At 45.5% G+C, this 21,300-nt stretch overlaps 1 protein-coding gene across 1 annotated transcript in view; it reads left to right on the plus strand.

Moving 5' to 3' along the window:
• The window catches only part of LOC121272604 (estrogen-related receptor gamma-like), a 336,701-nt gene that overhangs the window by 303,479 nt on the left and 11,922 nt on the right, over positions 1–21,300 (plus strand). The window contains exon 5 of the mRNA XM_041179267.1: positions 18,228–18,497. Within this exon, the coding sequence (XP_041035201.1) occupies positions 18,228–18,497 (270 nt within the window). The remainder of the gene's footprint in view (positions 1–18,227; positions 18,498–21,300) is intronic.

Consider the following 21,300-nt stretch of genomic DNA (forward strand, 5'->3'; position numbering starts at 1 on the left):
GTGTGTGACACTGTCTATGTTTCTAAGTGTGTGTATACGTGTGTGTGTGATACTATCTGTGTTTCTGAGTGTATGTATAGTTGTGTGTGTGACACTGTGTGCGTGTTTCTGAGTGTGTGTATAAGTGTGTGTGTGTGACACTGCGTGAGTGTTTCTGAGTGTGTGTATGTTTGTGTGTGTGCGTGACACTGTGTGAGTGTTTCTGAGTGTGTGTATACATGTGTGTGTGTGACACTGTGTGAGTGTTCCTGAGTGTGTGTATGTGTGTGTGGGTGTGTGTGACACTGTGTGAGTGTTTCTGAGTGTGTGTATACGTGTGTGTGTGTGACACTGTGTGAGTGTTTCTGAGTGTGTGTATATATTTGTGTGTGTGACACTGTGAGTGTTTCTGAGTGTTTGTATATGTGTGTGTGTGTATGACACTGTGTGAGTGTTTCTGAGTGTGTGTATACGTGTGTGTGTGTCACACTGTGCGAGTGTTTCTGAGTGTCTGTATACATGTGTGTGTGTGACACTGTGTGAGTGTTTCACAGTGTGCGCTTACATGTGTGTGAGCGACATTTTGTGAGTGTTTCTGAGTGTGTGTATACGTGTGTGTGTGTGACACTGTGTGAGTGTTTCTGAGTGTGTGTATATATTTGTGTGTGTGACACTGTGAGTGTTTCTGAGTGTTTGTAGATGTGTGTGTGTGTATGACACTGTGTGAGTGTTTCTGAGTGTGTGTATACGTGTGTGTGTGTGACACTGTGCGAGTGTTTCTGAGTGTCTGTATACATGTGTGTGTGTGACACTGTGTGAGTGTTTCACAGTGTGCGCTTACATGTGTGTGAGCGACATTTTGTGAGTGTTTCTGAGTGTGTGTATACATGTGTGTGTGTGACACTGTCTGTGTTTCTGAGTGTGTGTATATGTGTGTGTGTGACACGGTCTGTGTTTCTGAATGTGTGTATACGTGTGTGTGTGACACTGTCTGTGTTTCTGAGTGTGTGTATACGTGCGTGTGTGATACTATCTGTGTTTATGAGTGTATGTATATGTGTGTGTGTGACACGGTGTTAGTGTTTCTGAGTGTGTGTATACGTGTGTGCGTGTGACACTGTGTGAGTGTTTCTGAGTGTGTCTATGTGTGTGTGTGACACTGTGTGAGTGTTTCTGAGTGTGTGTATACATGTGTGTGTGACACTGTCTATGTTTCTGAGTGTGTGTATACGTGTGTGTGTGATACTATCTGTGTTTCTGAGTGTATGTATAGTTGTGTGTGTGACACTGTGTGCGTGTTTCTGAGTGTGTGTATAAGTGTGTGTGTGTGACACTGCGTGAGTGTTTCTGAGTGTGTGTATGTGTATGTGTGTGCATGACACTGTGTGAGTGTTTCTGAGTGTGTGTATACGTGTGTGTGTGTGACACTGTGTGAGTGTTTCTGAGTGTGTGTATGTGTGTGTGGGTGTGTGTGACACTGTGTGAGTGTTTCTGAGTGTGTGTATACGTGTGTGTGTGTGACACTGTGTGAATGTTTCTGAGTGTGTGTATATATTTGTGTGTGTGACACTGTGAGTGTTTCTGAGTGTTTGTATATGTGTGTGTGTGTATGACACTGTGTGAGTGTTTCTGAGTGTGTGTATACGTGTGTGTGTGTCACACTGTGCGAGTGTTTCTGTGTGTCTGTATACATGTGTGTGTGTGACACTGTGTGAGTGTTTCACAGTGTGCGCTTACATGTGTGTGAGCGACATTTTGTGAGTGTTTCTGAGTGTGTGTATACATGTGTGTGTGTGACACTGTCTGTGTTTCTGAGTGTGTGTATATGTGTGTGTGTGACACGGTCTGTGTTTCTGAATGTGTGTATACGTGTGTGTGTGACACTGTCTGTGTTTCTGAGTGTGTGTATACGTGCGTTTGTGATACTATCTGTGTTTATGAGTGTATGTATATGTGTGTGTGTGACACGGTGTGAGTGTTTCTGAGTGTGTGTATACGTGTGTGTGTGTGACACTGCGTGAGTGTTTCTGAGTGTGTGTACGTGTGTGTGTGACACTGTGTGAGTGTTTCTGAGTGTGTATATATGTGTGTGTGTGTCTGAGACACTGTATGAGTGTTTCTGAGTGTGTGTGTGTTTGACACTGTGTGAGTGTTTCTGAGTGTGTGTATATATGTGTGTGCGTGACACTGTGTGAGTGTTTCTGAGAGTGTGTATACGTGTGTGTGTGTGTGACACTGTGTGAGTGTTTCTGAGTGTGTGTATACGTGTGTGTGTGTGACACTGTGTGAGTGTTTCTGAGTGTGTGTATATATGTGTGTGTGTGTGTGTGACACTGTGTGAGTGTTTCTGATTGTCTGTATATATGTGTTTGTGTGAAACTGTCTGTGTTTCTGAGTGTGTATATATATGTGTGTGTGTGACACTGTCTGTGTTTCTGAGTGTGCGTATATATGTGTGTGTGTGTGACACTGTGTGAGTGTTTCTGAGTGTCTGTATATATGTGCGTGTGTGACACTGTCTGTGTTTCTGAGTGTGTGTATATATGTGTGTGTGTGACACTGTGTGTTTCTGATTGTGTGGATATGTGTGTGTGTGAGTGACACTGTCTGTGTTTCTGAGTGTGTGTATATATGTGTGTGTGTGACACTGTGTGAGTGTTTCTGAGTGTGTGTATACATGTGTGTGTGTGACACTGTGTGAGTGTTTCACAGTGTGCGCTTACATGTGTGTGAGTGACACTGTGTGAGTGTTTCTGAGTGTGTGTATACGTGTGTGTGACACTGTCTATGTTTCTGAGTGTGTGTATATGTGTGTGTGTGACAATGTCTATGATTCTGAGTGTGTGTATATGTGTGTGTGTGACACTGTCTGTGTTTCTGAGTGTGTATATACATGTGTGTGTGACACTGCCTATGTTTCTGAGTGTGTGTATACGTGTGTGTGTGATACTATCTGTGTTTCTGAGTGTATGTATATGTGTGTGTGAGACACTGTGTGAGTGTTTCTGAGTGTGTGTATGTGTGTGTGTGTGTGACACTGTGTTAGTGTTTCTGAGTGTGTGTATACGTTTGTGTGTGTGACACTGTGTGAGTGTTTCTGAGTGTGTGTATGTGTGTGTGGGTGTGTGTGACACTGTGTGAGTGTTTCTGAGTGTGTGTATACGTGTGTGTGTGTGTGACACTGTGTGAGTGTTTCTGAGCGTGTGTATATATGTGTGTGTGTGACACTGTGAGTGTTTCTGAGTGTGTGTATATGTGTGTGTGTGTATGACACTGTGTGAGTGTTTCTGAGTGTGTGTATACGGGTGTGTGTGTGACACTGTGAGAGTGTTTCTGAGTGTCTGTATACATGTGTGTGTGTGAAACTGTGTGAGTGTTTCACAGTGTGCACTTACATGTGTGTGAGTGACACTGTGTGAGTGTTTCTGAGTGTGTGTATACATGTGTGTGTGTGTGACACTGTCTGTGTTTCTGAGTGTGTGTATATGTGTGTGTGTGACACTGTCTGTGTTTCTGAGTGTGTGTATACGTGTGTGTGTGATACTATCTGTGTTTCTGAGTGTATGTATATGTGTGTGTGTGACACGTTGTGAGTGTTTCTGAGTGTGTGTATACGTGTGTGTGTGTGACACTGTGTGAGTGTTTCTGAGTGTGTATATGTGTGTGTGTGACACTGTGTGAGTGTTTCTGAGTGTGTGTATACATGTGTGTGTGACACTGTCTATGTTTCTGAGTGTGTGTATACGTGTGTGTGTGATACTATCTGTGTTTCTGAGTGTATGTATAGTTGTGTGTGTGACACTGTGTGCGTGTTTCTGAGTGTTTGTATACGTGTGTGTGTGTGACACTGCGTGAGTGTTTCTGAGTGTGTGTATGTGTGTTTGTGTGTGACACTGTGTGAGTGTTTCTGAGTGTGTGTGTACGTGTGTGTGTGTGACACTGTGTGAGTGTTTCTGAGTGTGTGTATGTGTGTGTGGGTGTGTGTGACACTGTGTGAGTTTTTCTGAGTGTGTGTATACGTGTGTGTGTGTGACACTGTGTGAGTGTTTCTGAGTGTGTGTATATATGTGTGTGTGTGACACTGTGAGTGCTTCTGAGTGTGTGTAGATGTGTGTGTGTGTATGACACTGTGTGAGTGTTTCTGAGTGTGTGTATACGTGTGTGTGTGTGACACTGTGCGAGTGTTTCTGAGTGTCTGTATGCATGTGTGTGTGTGACACTGTGTGAGTGTTTCACAGTGTGCGCTTACATGTGTGTGAGCGACATTGTGTGAGTGTTTCTGAGTGTGTGTATACATGTGTGTGTGTGACACTGTCTGTGTTTCTGAGTGTGTGTATATGTGTGTGTGTGACACGGTCTGTGTTTCTGAATGTGTGTATACGTGTGTGTGTGACACTGCCTGTGTTTCTGAGTGTGTGTATACGAGCGTGTGTGATACTATCTGTGTTTATGAGTGTATGTATATGTGTGTGTGTGACACGGTGTGAGTGTTTCTGAGTGTGTGTATACGTGTGTGTGTGTGACACTGCGTGAGTGTTTCTGAGTGTGTGTATGTGTGTGTGTGTGACACTGTGTGATGGTTTCTGAGTGTGTATATATGTGTGTGTGTGTGTGAGACACTGTATGAGTGTTTCTGAGTGTGTGTGTGTGTGTGTGACACTGTGTGAGTGTTTCTGAGTGTGTGTATGTATGTGTGTGTGTGACACTGTGTGAGTGTTTCTGAGAGTGTGTATACGTGTGTGTGTGTGTGACACTGTGTGAGTGTTTCTGAGTGTGTGTATACGTGTGTGTGTGTGACACTGTGTGAGTGTTTCTGAGTGTGTGTATATATGTGTGTGTGTGTGTGTGACACTGTGTGAGTGTTTCTGATTGTCTGTATATATGTGTTTGTGTGACACTGTGTGTGTTTCTGAGTGTGTGTATATATGTGTGTGTGTGACACTGTCTGTGTTTCTGAGTGTGCGTATATATGTGTGTGTGTGTGACACTGTGTGAGTGTTTCTGAGTGTCTGTATATATGTGCGTGTGTGAAACTGTCTGTGTTTCTGAGTGTGTGTATATATGTGTGTGTGACACTGTGTGTGTTTCTGATTGTGTGGATACGTGTGTGTGTGAGTGACACTGTCTGTGTTTCTGAGTGTGTGTATATATGTGTGTGTGTGTGACACTGTGTGAGTGTTTCTGAATGTGTGTATACATGTGTTTGTGACACTGTCTGTGTTTCTGAGTGTGTGTATACGTGTGTGTGTGACACTGTCTGTGTTTCTGAGTGTGTGTATACGTGTGTGTGACACGGTTTGTGTTTCTGAGAGTGTGTATACGTGTGAGTGTGTGTGTGACACTGTGTGAGTGTTTCTGAGTGTGTGTATACGTGTGTGTGTGTGACACTGTGTGAGTTTTTCTGAGTGTGTGTATATATGTGTGTGTGTGTGACACTGTGTGAGTGTTTCTGATTGTCTGTATATATGTGTTTGTGTGACACTGTGTGATTGTTTCTGAGTGTGTGTATACGTGTGTGTGTGTGTGACACTGTGTGAGTGTTTCTGAGTGTGTGTATGTGTGTGTGTGTGACACTGTGTGAGTGTTTCTGAGTGTGTATATATGTGTGTGTGTGTTTGAGACACTGTATGAGTGTTTCTGAGTGTGTGTGTGTGTGTGAGTGACACTGTGTGTGTTTCTGAGTGTGTGTATATATGTGTGTGTGTGACACTGTGTGAGTGTTTCTGAGAGTGTGTATACGTGTGTGTGTGTGTGACACTGTGTGAGTCTTTCTGAGTGTGTGTATACGTGTGTGTGTGTGACACTGTGTGAGTGTTTCTGAGTGTGTGTATATATGTGTGTGTGTGTGTGACACTGTGTGATTGTTTCTGAGTGTGTGTATACGTGAGTGTGTGTGTGACACTGTGTGAGTGTTTCTGAGTGTATGTATATGTGTGTGTGTGACACGGTGTGAGTGTTTCTGAGTGTGTGTATACGTGTGTGTGTGTGACACTGCGTGAGTGTTTCTGAGTGTGTGTATGTGTGTGTGTGTGACACTGTGTGATTGTTTCTGAGTGTATGTATACGTGTGTGTGTGTGACACTGTGTGAGTGTTTCTGAGTGTGTGTATGTGTGTGTGGGTGTGTGTGACACTGTGTGAGTGTTTCTGAGTTTGTGTATACGTGTGTGTGTGTGACACTGTGTGAGTGTTTCTGAGTGTCTGTAAATATGTGTGTGTGTGACACTGTGAGTGTTTCTGAGTGTGTGTATACGTGTGTGTGTATATGACACTGTGTGAGTGTTTCTGAGTGTGTGTATACGTGAGTGTGTGTGTGACACTGTGTGAGTGTTTCTGAGTGTATGTATATGTGTGTGTGTGACACGTTGTGATTGTTTCTGAGTGTGTGTATACGTGTGTGTGTGACACTGTGTGAGTGTTTCTGAGTGTGTGTATACATGTGTGTGTGTTACAATGTGTGAGTGTTTCTGACTGTGTGTATATATGTGTGTGTGTGTGTGACACTGTGTGAGTGTTTCTGATTGTCTGTATATATGTGTGTGTGTGACACTGTCTGTGTTTCTGAGTGTGTGTATATATATGTGTGTGTGTGACACTGTCTGTGTTTCTGAGTGTGTGTATATATGTGTGTGTGTGACACTGTGTGTGTTTCTGAGTGTGTGAATATGTGTGTATGTGCGTGACACTGTCTGTGTTTCTGAGTGTGTGTATATATGTGTGTGTGTGACACTGTGTGAGTGTTTCTGAGAGTGTGTATACGTGTGTGTGTGTGTGACACTGTGTGAGTGTTTCTGAGTGTGTGTATACGTGTGTGTGTGTGACACTGTTTGAGTGTTTCTGACTGTGTGTATATATGTGTGTGTGTGTGTGACACTGTGTGAGTGTTTCTGATTGTCTGTATATATGTGTGTGTGTGACACTGTCTGTGTTTCTGAGTGTGTGTATATATATGTGTGTGTGTGACACTGTCTGTGTTTCTGAGTGTGTGTATATATGTGTGTGTGTGACACTGTGTGTGTTTCTGAGTGTGTGAATATGTGTGTGTGTGAGTGACACTCTCTGTGTTTCTGAGTGTGTGTATATATGTGTGTGTGTGACACTGTGTGAGTTTTTCTGAATGTGTGTATACGTGTGTTTGTGACACTGTCTGTGTTTCTGAGTGTGAGTATACGTGTGTGTGTGACACTGTCTGTGTTTCTGTGTGTGTGTATACGTGTGTGTCTGTGTGTGACACTGTCTGTGTTTCTGAGTGTGTGTATATGTGTATGTATGTGTGACACTGTCTGTGTTTCTGAGTGTGCGTATATACATGTGTGTGTGACACTCTGTGTTTCTGAGTGTGTGTATATGTGTGTGTGTCACACTGTTTGTGTTTCTGAGTGTGTGTATATGTGTGTGTGTGACACTGTCTGTGTTTCTGAGTGTATGTATATGTGTGTGTGTGACACTGTCTGTGTTTCTGAGTGTGTGTATATGTGTGTGTGTGTGACACTGTCTGTGTTTCTGAGTGTGTGTATACGTGTGTGTGTAAGTGACACTGTGTGAGTGTTTCTGAGTGTGTGTATACGTGTGTGTGTGTGACACTGTATGTGTTTCTGAGTGTGTGTTTATATGTGTGTGTTTGTGTGACACTGTCTTTGTTTCTGAGTGTGTGTACATGTGTGTGTGTGACAATGTGTTTCTGAGTGTGTGTATATGTGTGTGTGTGACACTGTGTGAGTGTTTCTGAGTGTGTGTATACGTGTGTGTGTTTGACACTGCGTGAGTGTTTCTGAGTGTGTGTATGTGTGTGTGTGTGACACTGTGTGAGTGTTTCCGATTGTGTGTATACATGTGTGTGTGTGACACTGTGTGAGTGTTTCTGCGTGTGTGTGTGTGTGTGTGTGTGTGTTTGTGTGACACTGTGTGAGTGTTTCTGAGAGTGTGTATACGTGTGTGTGTGTGTGACACTGTGTGAGTGTTTCTGAGTGTGTGTATACGTGTGTGTGTGTTACACTGTGTGAGTGTTTCTGATTGTCTGTATATATGTGTGTGTGTGACACTGTCTGTGTTTCTGAGGGTGTGTATATATATGTGTGTGTGTGACACTGTCTGTGTTTCTGAGTGTGTGTATATATGTGTGTGTGTGACACTGTGTGTGTTTCTGAGTGTGTGAATATGTGTGTATGTGCGTGACACTGTCTGTGTTTCTGAGTGTGTGTATATATGTGTGTGTGTGACACTGTGTGAGTGTTTCTGAGAGTGTGTATACGTGTGTGTGTGTGTGACACTGTGTGAGTGTTTCTGAGTGTGTGTATACGTGTGTGTGTGTGACACTGTGTGAGTGTTTCTGACTGTGTGTATATATGTGTGTGTGTGTGTGACACTGTGTGAGTGTTTCTGATTGTCTGTATATATGTGTGTGTGTGACACTGTCTGTGTTTCTGAGTGTGTGTATATATATGTGTGTGTGTGACACTGTCTGTGTTTCTGAGTGTGTGTATATATGTGTGTGTGTGACACTGTGTGTGTTCTGAGTGTGTGAATATGTGTGTGTGTGAGTGACACTGTCTGTGTTTCTGAGTGTGTGTATATATGTGTGTGTGTGACACTGTGTGAGTGTTTCTGAATGTGTGTATACGTGTGTTTATGACACTGTCTGTGTTTCTGAGTGTGTGTATATGTGTATGTATGTGTGACACTGTCTGTGTTTCTGAGTGTGTGTATATACGTGTGTGTGTGACACTCTGTGTTTCTGAGTGTGTGTATATGTGTGTGTGTCACACTGTTTGTGTTTCTGAGTGTGTGTATATGTGTGTGTGTGACACTGTCTGTGTTTCTGAGTGTATGTATATGTGTGTGTGTGACACTGTCTGTGTTTCTGAGTGTGTGTATATGTGTGTGTGTGTGACACTGTCTGTGTTTCTGAGTGTGTGTATACGTGTGTGTGTAAGTGACACTGTGTGAGTGTTTCTGAGTGTGTGTATACGTGTGTGTGTGTGACACTGTCTGTGTTTCTGAGTGTGTGTTTATATGTGTGTGTTTGTGTGACACTGTCTGTGTTTCTGAGTGTGTGTATATGTGTGTGTGTGACACTGTGTTTCTGAGTGTGTGTATATGTGTGTGTGTGACACTGTGTGAGTGTTTCTGAGTGTGTGTATACGTGTGTGTGTGTGAGTGACACTGTCTGTGTTTCTGAGTGTGTGTATATGTGTGTGTGACACTTTCTGTGTTTCTGAGTGTGTGTACACCTGTGTGTGTTTTACACTGTGTGAGTGTTTCTGAGTGTGTGTATACGTGTGTGTGTGACACTGTCTGTGTTTCTGAGTGTGTGTATATGTGTATGTGACACTGTCTGTGTTTCTGAGTGTGTGTATATGTGTGTGTGTGACACTGTCTGTGTTTCTGTGTGTGTGTATATGTGTGTGTGTGACACTGTGTGAGTGTTTCTGAGTGTGTGTATACGTGTGTGTGTGAGTGACACTGTCTGTGTTTCTGAGTGTGTGTATACGTGTGTGTGTGTGACACTGTCTGTGTTTCTGAGTGTGTGTATATGTGTGTGTGTGTGTGACACTTTCTGTGTTGCTGTGTGTGTGTATATGTGTGTGAGTGACACTGTCTGTGTTCCTGAGTGTGTGTATACCTGTGTGTGTGTGACACTGTCTGTGTTTCTGCGTGTGTGTATATGTGTGTGTGTTACACTGTGTGAGTGTTTCTGAGTGTGTGTATACATGTGTGTGTGACACTGTCTGTGTTTCTGAGTGTGTGTATATGTGTGTGTGTGACACTGTCTGTGTTTCTGAGTGTGTGTATATGTGTGTGTGTGACACTGTCTGTGTTTCTGAGTGTGCGTATATGTGTGTGTGTGACACTGTCTGTGATTCTGATTGTGTGTATATGTGTGTGTGTGTGACACTGTCTGTGTTTCTGAGTGTGTGTATATGTGTGTGTGTGACACTGTCTGTGTTTCTGAGTGTGTGTATATGTGTGTGTGTGAGTGACACTGTCTGTGTTTCTGAGTGTGTGTATATGTGTGTGTGTGAGTGATACTGTCTGTGTTTCTGAGTGTGTGTATATGTGTGTGTGCGACACTGTCTGTGTTTCTGAGTGTGTGTATATATGTGTGTGTGTGTGACACTGTGCGAGTGTTTCTGGGTGTGTGTATATGTGTGTGTGTGACACTGTCTGTGTTTCTGAGTGTGTGTATATGTGTCTGTGTGACATTGTCTGTGTTTCTGAGAGTGTATATATGTGTGTGTGTGACACTGTCTTGGTTTCTGAGTGTGTGTATATGTGTGTGTGTGACACTGTCTGTGTTTCTGAGTGTGTGTATATGTGTGTGTGTGAGTGACACTGTCTGTGTTTCTGAGTGTGTGTATATGTGTGTGTGTGTGACACTGTCTGTGTTTCTGAGTGTGTGTATATGTGTGTGTGTGACACTGTCTGTGTTTCTGAGTATGTGTATATGTGTGTGTGTGACACTGTCTATGTTTCTGAGTGTGTGTATATGTGTGCGTGTGATACTGTCTGTGTTTCTGAGTGTATGTATGTGTGTGTGTGATACTGTCTGTGTTTCTGAGTGTGTGTATATGTATGTGTGTGACACTGTCTGTGTTTCTGAGTGTGTGGATATGTGTGTGTGTGACACTGTCTGTGTTTCTAAGTGTGTGTATATGTGTGTGTGTGACACTGTCTGTGTTTGTGAGTGTGTGTATATGTGTGTGTGTGACACTGTCTGTGTTTCTGAGTGTGTGTATATGTGTGTGTGTGACACTGTCTGTGTTTCTGAGTGTGTGTATATGTGTGTGTGTGTGACACTGTCTGTGTTTCTGAGTGTGTGTATATGTGTGTGTGTGTGACACTGTCTGTGTTTCTGAGTGTGTGTATATGTGTGTGTGTGTGACACTGTCTGTGTTTCTGAGTGTGTGTATATGTGTGTGTGACACTGTCTGTGTTTCTGAGTGTGTGTATATGTGTGTGAGTGACACTGTCTTTTTTTCTGAGTGTGTGTATATGTGTGTGTGTGTGACACTGTTTGTGTTTCTGAGTGTGTGTATATGTGTGTGTGTGACACTGTCTGTGTTTCTGAGTGTGTGTATATGTGTGTGTGTGTGACACTGTCTCTGTTTCTGAGTGTGTGTATATGTGTGTGTGCGACACTGTCTGTGTTTCTGATTGTGTGTATATGTGTGTGTGTGACACTGTCTGTGTTTCTGAGTTTGTGTATATGTGTGTGTGTGACACTGTCTGTGTTTCTGAGTGTGTGTATATGTGTGTGTGTGTGTGACACTTTCTGTGTTTCTGAGTGTGTGTATATGTGTGTGTGTGTGAGACACTTTCTGTGTTTCTGAGTGTGTGTATATGTGTGTGTGTGTGTGACACTGTCTGTGTTTCTGAGTGTGTGTATATGTGTGTGTGTGACACTGTCTGTGTTTCTGAGTGTGTGTATATGTGTGTGAGTGACACTGTCTTTTTTTCTGAGTGTGTGTATATGTGTGTGTGTGTGACACTGTTTGTGTTTCTGAGTGTGTGTATATGTGTGTGTGTGACACTGTCTGTGTTTCTGAGTGTGTGTATATGTGTGTGTGTGTGACACTGTCTCTGTTTCTGAGTGTGTGTATATGTGTGTGTGCGACACTGTCTGTGTTTCTGATTGTGTGTATATGTGTGTGTGTGTGACACTGTCTGTGTTTCTGAGTGTGTGTATATGTGTGTGTGTGACACTGTCTGTGTTTCTGAGTGTGTGTATATGTGTGTGTGTGACACTGTCTGTGTTTCTGACTGTGTGTATATGTGTGTGTGTGAAAGCGAGGGCAGGATTTTTCTCTCTCGGGTGCGTATGCGCCCAAACTGAACAGGAGAAAAATAGCTCACGGTGACATCAAGCGTACATCCCATTATTTTGGTCGGCGGGTCTGTTGAGGAGTCAGCAATGCGCCCACCGCCAATTAAGAGGGTTATTAAGCCCATTAATAAATTCATTGAAGTGCATTTTTCCCTCCTTGTCCAACCTTACAGTTGGCGAGCGGGTGAAAAAGCCAAGCGGCATTTGGATTTTTCAGGAAACCTCATCCAAGGAGCAGGATGAGGTTTCCGATGTTAATCAAAAATAAAATAAAAAGGCTTAAATCTCATTTATAACATGTCCCTGCTCATGTGACAGAGACACATGGCTGGGATATGTTTACCTTAATTTTAAAGCCTTTATTTTTAATGTCAGAAATCTTCAGCTGCCTGAGGCAGCTCTGTGCCTTCGGGGAGCTTTCACTGTGTCACCCGCACACATGCGCAGACTTCCACACTCGCCCCACCCCCGGCAGCGCTGAGCGTTTCTGTGCCCGATTACGCTGGCTGCCCATCAATCGCTGGCGGGGCCCGATTGCGGGCAGGGGATGGTTGCACGGCTGCGCCCAGACCCAACCACCGGCACGCGGGAGCCGGAATTGTGCCCGCCAACGTTTACAAGGCCATTAAAAAGTCAATTCAGCTGGATTGTACATTTCCTGTGAGATGTCACACAGGAAAAACAGGCAGGCGGACAGTGAATTATTTGCTAAACTTCATCCAAGGGAGGGTTAAAAAGGGTCAGCAGCATTGTCAGTGTGATTAGTGAGGAGTTTGGGAGATAGTTTGCTGCTGGTTGCTTATTTGAACTTGACAACTTCGTCTCTGTTCTGACCTTCATTCTTAGCATTTCCAGGCCTCATTTCAGGGCTTATTGCTGTCTGCCAGGCCCCTGGAGGATTCAGACTGTGTGGACCCTTCCAGGTATCAGACAGCCTTCCCTTACCCTGGGAATGGGGATTGTGTCTCCGCTAGGGCACCTCCTCTGAGGACGGACAGAGGGGCAGAGGGAGAGGAGGTCAGGTGTCACAATGCAGCTTCAGGAGAGGGACCTGTGGGAGGAGAGACGCAGGCACAAGGAGCACAGGGCCAGCAGCTAGTCCAAGGTGGAAGGGGCTGCAGAAGACACCACTATCCTGCTGCCAGGGTTTACAGGCAGCGATGCAGCTACCTCAATATGTCTGAGGTGCAATGCCAAAGGAGGCTCGGTCTCTCCAGGGAGACAGTGACCTCCATCTGTCAGAGGATCGGCCCTGAGATCAGCTCCGACTGTGGGGGTGGACACCCTATGCCAGTGTCTCTGAAGGTCACAGTGACACTCAACTTCTATGCTTCCGGCTGCTTCCAGGGGGTCAGTGGGGGATCTTTGTGGAGTCTCCCAATCAGCTATCCACAGTTACAGCAAACTGGTGACAGAAGTTCTGTTCAGGTGGGTACTGACCTTAATTTTTTACCGTATGGACAAGGCCAGCCAGGCTGAGTGAGCCAGAGGCTTCGCAGTGATTGCTGGTTCCCCCATGTCCAGGGTGCTATAGACTGTACACATGTGGCCATCAAGGTTCCAGCGGGTCAGCCGAGTGCCTTCATCAACAGGAAGGGCTTCCACTCCATGAACGTGCAGATAGTGTGTGACAACAGGATGCTGATTCTACAAGTCTGTGCAAGGTACCCAGGCAGCTCCCATGACACTTACATCCTGAGACACTCCCAGGTGCTGAGGCTCTTCAGCGCTCCAGCCCGGCTGGATGGATGGCTGCTGGGTGACAAGGGCTATCCCCTCAGAATGATGCCTCTCCGCCACCCAAGAACAGAGGCCGAGCAGCGGTATAATAGGAGTCAGGCCCCCACAAAGGCTGTGATAGAGAGAACCACAGGTCTTCACAAGATGCGCTTCTGATCCCTGGACTGTTCAGGGGGACACTCTACAATACCCCCCAGAGCGGGTGTCACTGATAGCGGTTACATGCTGCACTCTCCACAATCTGGCACTGGCAAGGGGGGGACCCACTGGAGGAAAAGGATCTTGAGGCAGCTCCACAGGCCACAGAGGATGAATCCAGTGGTGAGTCAGAAGAGGAGCTGGTGAGGAGAACACTGAGGGTGTGGAGTGAAACCTAGATACCCTCCAGGGAGGCAGGGTACCTCATTCATCTCCCACACCAACACTGACCAGCCGAGTTTAGTGACTGTGTGAGGGCTGTAGGTCCAAGCACATCCCCGGGAAGCCCTGATTCTGTCCCTGAAGCTGCCTCTCCATGAGAGTCGCCACTCTCTCAATGGAGGAGGCAGTTCGCTCAGCCATGAGGGTCAATGCAGTCCTCATGCTCTGCATGTACTCCTCCAGAACGGAGACCATGGCACACAGACCCTCATGGATCTCCACCAGATCCTCCCACACATCCCGCTGGACATCCAGCATCTGTCACCTAATGGATGACTCCAGAGGCTCATCATCAGCCTTCGACTCAGCATCATCCTGGTCCCCATCAGTCCTCCGACTGCTGGCATCTTGGGCCTCTGCCTGCTTCTCAAGTGAGTGTGAAGTGCCCTCATTGCTGTGCACCAACATTCTAGCTGCCAATCTAATACCCACCGAGGTGTTGGCATCTGCGTTGATGTCTGGTTCAGGGAGCGGGTGTGACGGAGGTGCCAATGTAGCCTAGTGATCCTCCGGTGTCAGGAGTGCCCCTTCGGGGTCCAGAGAGCGAGTGTGTACTGGGGAATCTAAGGGAGAATAGGACAGGTCATTAGTTAAAGTCATCACACTGTCACTGTGTGTGCCAGGCACCCTGGGTGAGACAATGGAGATCTGCATCATGGTGCCCTTGTCTTTCAATGATCAATGGGGACTCCAGGTTTGAGGCTCCCATCAATGAAGAGACGACACTGGAATGTTGCACAATCCGAAACTCTCACCTCTGTGCACTGCACTCTGACCTCCGTCTGGTACCCCAGCCTCTCCATGCCCGGCTGCACGGGGAGTGTGCCAGCTCTCCAGCTCGAGGACGCTCTGCTGGAATCTGCTGAGCAGAAGCAGGTGGGTGGGCCCTCCGCCCGTCTGTGACCCTCTCTGATTGGTAATGGCTCATCTTCTCCTGAAAGGACAGAGGAGCATTGATGAGTCCACTCTCTACCTGCAGCCCCACTGCAGCCTGTACAACCCCAGCTGAGGAACACCTCGCAGGGCACCTCCGAGTCGTGGCCCTCGACCCACCAGACACTCAGTTCAAGCAGCCAGGGCTCACCCCCTTGGCCGGCTCCGATGTCAGTGACAGTTGGCACTCAGACTCTAACGGCCCTGAGCTCCACGGGGGGAAAGCTACACCTTAACACCTCAACACACTGACCCACGCCACAGGGTACTCACCCTTCCCCAGCGACAGCAGGTCATTGAACCCCTTCCGGCACTGCACCCGTGTGCACCGCACCACCTCACGGCTGCTAACCTGCACTGTCACCTCCTCCTGTGCCCTCTTGGTGAGGTGTGGTTGTCACCTCCTCCCAACTCCGGGACAAGCGTGTCCCACCTGGTAGCCACCTCTTCCAGTAGGACCGCGAGGCACTCATCCGAAAACCTGGGGGTGCTGAGTGCCCACCTGAGCTGCCCTCCTGCCTGGTGTCTCCAGCCGCAGTATCAAGAAACAGAAGAGAGGATCCTCCTGTGGCAGCCTCCAAGGGGCTGCCTGGGCTGTTTAAAAACTGCCAGAGGACCCGGCGACTGGCAATTCCCCGCCCTCGCTCAGCCAGTGGGGAGACGCGTTTCACGCTGGCTCGGCCTTAACTGATGCCAGTGTGAAATTGCGGCCAGGGTCCAATTGCGGCAGCAGCACATTTCCTGGCCGATTCTGGGCCATCGACTGAACCTGCCCGACAAACCGAAACTTTGGCCCTGTGTGTGTGTGTGTGTGTGTGTGTGTGTGTGTGTGTGTGTGTGTGTGTGTGTGTGTGTGTGTGTGTGTGTGACACTGTGTGTGTGTGTCTGACACTGTGTGATTGTGAGTGTATGTGACACTGTGTGTATGTGTGTGACACTGTGTGTTTCTGAGTGTGTGTGTATGTGTGTGACACTATGTGTATGTGTGTTTGTGACACTGTGTGTTTCTGAGTGTGTGTGACACTGTGTTTATGTGTGACAGTGTATGACACTGTGTTTCTGAGTGTGTGTGTGTGTGTGTGTGTGTGACACTGTGTGTATGTGTGACAGTGTGTTTGTGTGAGACACTGTGTGAGTCTGAGTGTGTGTGTGTGTGTGTGACACTGTGTATGTGTGACAGTGTATGACACTGTGTTTCTGAGTGTGTGTGTGTGTGTGTGACACTGTGTGTATGTGTGACAGTGTATGACACTGTGTTTCTGAGTGTGTGTGTGTGTGTGTGACACTGTGTGTATGTGTGACAGTGTGTTTGTATGAGACACTGTGTGAGTCTGAGTGTGTGTGTATGTGTGTGACACTGTGTTTATGTGTGACAGTGTATGACACTGTGTTTCTGAGTGTGTGTGTGTGTGTGTGACACTGTATGTGTGACAGTGTGTGTGTGTGTGACACTGTGTGTATGTGTGACAGTGTGTTTGTGTGAGACACTGTGTGAGTCTGAGTGTGTGAGTGTGTGTGTGTGTGTGTGTGTGAGACACTGTGTGAGTCTGAGTGTGTGTGTGTGTGTGACACTGTGTGTATGTGTGACAGTGTGTTTGTGTGAGACACTGTGTGAGTCTGAGTGTGTGTGTGTGTGTGTGAGACACTGTGTGTATGTGTGACAGTGTGTGTGTGTGAGACACTGTGTGAGTCTGAGTGTGTGTGTGTGTGTGTGTGTGTGACACTGTGTGTATGTGTGACAGTGTATGACACTGTGTTTCTGAGTGTGTGTGCGTGTGACACTGTGTGTATGTGTGACAGTGTGTGTGTGTGTGACACTGTGTGTATGTGTGACAGTGTGTTTGTGTGAGACACTGTGTGAGTCTGAGTGTGTGTGTGTGTGTGTGTGACACTGTGTGCATGTGTGACAGTGTGTGTACGTGTGACAGTGTGTGTGTGTGAAACACTGTGTGAGTCTGAGTGTGTGTGTGTGTGTGTGTGACACTGTGTGTATGTGTGACAGTGTGTTTGTGTGAGACACTGTGTGAGTCTGAGTGTGTGTGTGTGTGTGTGTGACACTGTGTGCATGTGTGACAGTGTGTGTACGTGTGACAGTGTGTGTGTGTGAAACACTGTGTGAGTCTGAGTGTGTGCCTGTGTGAATATATGTGAGTCCAGGGAAATTAAAGCTTTGACATCAGAAACTTTAATGCCTGTGAAGGACCTTACTCCCTGACATAGTTTGTCTCTTCTGATCTCCTTCCTATCGATCTGCTGATTACTATCTGTTAATTAATGTTTTCTAAACCCTGTTTTGTATTAATCAGCTAAAAAAAAATGAAAATAAGTGTCACTTGGGACCCAGAGGCAGAGGTGTCGTCCAGATAGAAATCTCCAATAGCAAGTAATGAAAGTGATCTGCATCATTCAATATCCCCCTTACAGGATTCTTCAGCCCTGTAGCTATAATGATGGAGCTGAAATGAATGCTGTCATGTGGAGGTCAGTTTGACTTGAATGCAGCTGTCAGTGTTCAATGCTTCAGGCAGTTCTCTCTGCTCCTCACCAGCCTAAAAATGCTAAATCTGCATTTTGATCCTCAGAGCTGTTGAGTGGTTGAGTTTCTGTACATTAAATGGTGAAAGTTAATGAGGTGCTTATGATGTGGAAAGATTTTGTATCCAAATTTTCAATCAGTTTTCATTTTCAGAAAAAAATATACATCAGAATTCAGCCACTCCCTTGCCCCGACTTTTTCCACCCTTCCCCACCCCCTCTCTGTCCTTCCCCCTCACTCCAACCATCCCCACCCCCACTTCCATCTCTCCCAACTCCTGTTCTTCTCCCAGCTTTACCTTGGCTCTCACCCGACTCTTTTCCCCAACCCCATGCACCTTCCTCGCCCCCACTCTTTGCCCCCCCCCCCAACAACCCCTAAACTTTCTCTCTACACACACCCATCCACCAACCCTTGTGCTCCCACCATGGTTTCCCCCCACCCCCCACTCTTACACCCCCACCCCAGCTCCCTCCTACCCACAGATCACCAAGTTAGGATATGTGACAGGAAACAAGATCAGTAAGGAAATCGTGGTGAGGTGGTTGGTTCCTGAAAGCTGAAAGTCATAAAGGAGGACAGAGCCAGAGATGAGATGAGTTATAGTTTACAGTGAGGAGTGACTCTGCCACAATGTTGGTTGGCAGAGAAGGCGGCACAGGGAAGTTTAACCTAACCAGGGGATCAGGGGGTCGTAGATGGGAGGAGACAACATTTGATGTGACCCTCCTGAAGTTGCAGCTTCAAAGTCCAGTAAACTTGATCTGCCAATCTTACATTTGTCTCAATTCTCACAGGTTTCTCCACATTGTCACTGGGAGATCAGATGGGACTCCTGCAGAGTGCCTGGATGGAGGTGCTGATCCTGGGTGTTGTGTTCCGCTCGCTGCCCTATGATGAAGGATTGGTCTATGCGGATGATTTAATCATGGAGCGAGAACAATGTCGGATGGTTGGATTACTTGACCTCTACTGCACACTCCTGCAACTGGTTACAAAGTACCGCAAGCTTCAACTTGATAAGGAAGAGTTTGTGACACTGAAAGCCATGGCCCTGGCTAATTCAGGTACAAATCACCTCCCGATCTCAGCCTATACTATGGAGAATGGTAGCATTGTGGTTATGATGCTGGACTAATAATCAAGAGACCTGGACCAAAGTGCTGGAGACATGAGTTAAAATCCCAGCTTGACAGCTGGGGAATTTAAATTCAATTAATGAAATAAATCTCGAATTAAAAGCTAGTCTCAGTCATCATGAGCTTGGATTCTTGCAAAATCCCATCTGGTTTACGAAGGTCCTTTAGGACAGGAAGTCGATCATTCTTAGCTGGCCTGGCCTACATTTGACTCTAGACCCACAGCAACGTGATCATAAGATCAGAAAACATAGGAGCAGAAGTAAGCCATTCGACCCATCTAGCTTGCTCTGCCATTTGATAAGGTGGTGGGGCGGATCTGACTGTGGCCTTAACTCCAGTTTCCTGTCTGACCCCATAACCCTTGAAAACTTCATCCAATTCAACCTTGAATATATTCAGTGACCCAGCCTCTGCTTTTTGGGGAAGAGAACTCCAAAGGCTTGTGACCCTCTAAGAGAAGAAATTCCTCCCTGTGAGAGACCATTATTTTAAAAATATGCCTCCTAGTTCTAGCTTCCCCCACAAGAGGAAACGTCCTCTCAGCATGTCCCCTCTCAAGCCCTCTCCGAATCTTATGTGTTTCAATAAGATCACCTGTCATTCTTAATAACCCCAATGGGTTTGACTCAACCTGCTCAACCTTTCCTCATAAGACAACCCTTCATCCCAGGAATCAGCCTAGTGAATATTCTCTGAACTGCTTCTAATGCAAGTATATCCCTCCTTAAGTATTAAGACTGAAACTGTAATAATGCTCTTGGTGCAGCCACACCAATGCCCTGTACAGTTTTATACTTCAGCCAACAGTCCATTTGCCTTCCTAATTACTTGCTGTACCTGCACACTAATTTTTTGTGATTCATGTACCAGGACACCCAGATCCCTCTGTACTGCAGCATTCTGCAGTCTCTCTCCCTTTAAATAACATTCTGCTTTTCTATTCTTCCTGCCAAAATGGACAATCTCACATTTTCCCACATTATACTCCACAGGGCAAATTTCTGCCCAATCACTTAATAACCTTTCGATATCTCTTTGCAGACTCTTTGTTTCCTCTTCACAAATTCCTAACTATTTTTGTATCATCAGCAAATTTGGCTATAATACAGTTGGTCCCTTCATCTAACTCATTGATGTAGATTGTAAGTAGTTGAGGCCCGGCACTGATCCCTGTGGCTCTCCGTTTGTTACGGTTTGCCAACACAAAAATGACCCATTCATCCCAACTCCTTGTTTCCTGTTAGTTAACCAATCCTCTATTCATGCTAAGATATCACCATAACACCATGAGCTCTTATCTTGTGCAGTAATCTTTAATGAGGGACCTTCTCAAATACCTTTTGGAAATCCAAATACACCACATTTACTGGTTCTCCTTTTTCCACCCTGCTTGTTACATCCTCAAAGAACTCCAATAAATTTGTCAAACATGATTTTCCTTTCATAAAACCATGTTGACTCTGCTGATTGTATTATGATTTTCTACATGTCCTGCTGCCACCTCCTTAATAATAGATTCTACCAATGACAGATGTTAGAATAGCTGGCCTATAGTTTCCTGCTTTGTGAATCCCTCCTTTCTTGAATAATGGAGTTACATTTGCAGTCATCCAATCGATTGGGACATTTCCAGAATGTAGGAAATTTTTGAAAATTAAACCCATGCATCCATTATCTCTGCAGCCACTTCCTTTAAGAGCCTAGAATATAGACCATCAGTCCAGGTGATCATGATTGTTTTAAGTTCCTCCCTCCCTTTTGCCTCTTGCTTTTCCTTGGGATTCTTTCTGTGTCTCCTACTGTGAAGACATCTAAAAAATACTGTGATAAAAGCAAAATATTGCTGATGCTGGAAATCTGAAACAAAAACAAAAATACCTGGAAAAACTCAGCAGGTCTGACAGCATCTGCGGAGAGGAATACAGCTAACATTTTGACTCCGTATTACTCTTCAACAGAACTATAGAATTATAGAAATGTGGTGAAATATAAGCTGATAGAGGGGGCTGGGACAGGTAGAGCTGGATAGAGGGTCAGTGATAGATGGAGTCAAAGAAGAGATTGCCAAAGATGTCATAGACAAGAGGACAAAGGGGTGTTGATGGTGGTGATATTATCTAAGGAGTATGCTAATGGTCACATTAAGGGTAGAAAGCAGGACAAACAAGTGGCAGATGGCCCTAGTGGGGGTGGGGTGGGGGGAAGGGATCAAGATGGGCTAAAAGGTGGAGATAAAATGATAGATTTAAAAATATTTGGGAAAAGAAAAATATATTTAAAAAATATAAATTATTAGAAAATGGGGGATCAGAAAAGGGGTGGTGATGGAGGAGAGAGCTCATGATCTGAAGTTGTTGAACTCAATGTTAAGCCCGGAAGGCTGTAAAGTGCCTGATCGGAAGATGAGGTGCTGTTCCTCCAGTTTGCGTTGGGCTTCACTGGAACAATGCAGCAGGCCAAGGACAGACATGTGGGTATGAGAGCAGGGTGGAGTGTTGAAATGGCAAGCGACAGGGAGGTCTGGGCCATGCTTGCGGACAGACCAAAGGTGTTCAAAATACTTGTTCAAAGCCTCAGCTATTTCCTTGGTTCTCATTATTATTTCCCCATTCTCAGCCTCTAAGGGACAAATGCTCACTTTAGCTACTCTCTTTCTTTTTATATACTTGTAGCAGAGTGAACTGTCTGTTTTTGCTAGTTATTTCTCATACTCCAATTTCTCTCTCTT

Source organism: Carcharodon carcharias, chromosome 34 (genome assembly GCF_017639515.1).
Source record: "Carcharodon carcharias isolate sCarCar2 chromosome 34, sCarCar2.pri, whole genome shotgun sequence".
NCBI lineage: Eukaryota > Metazoa > Chordata > Chondrichthyes > Lamniformes > Lamnidae > Carcharodon > Carcharodon carcharias.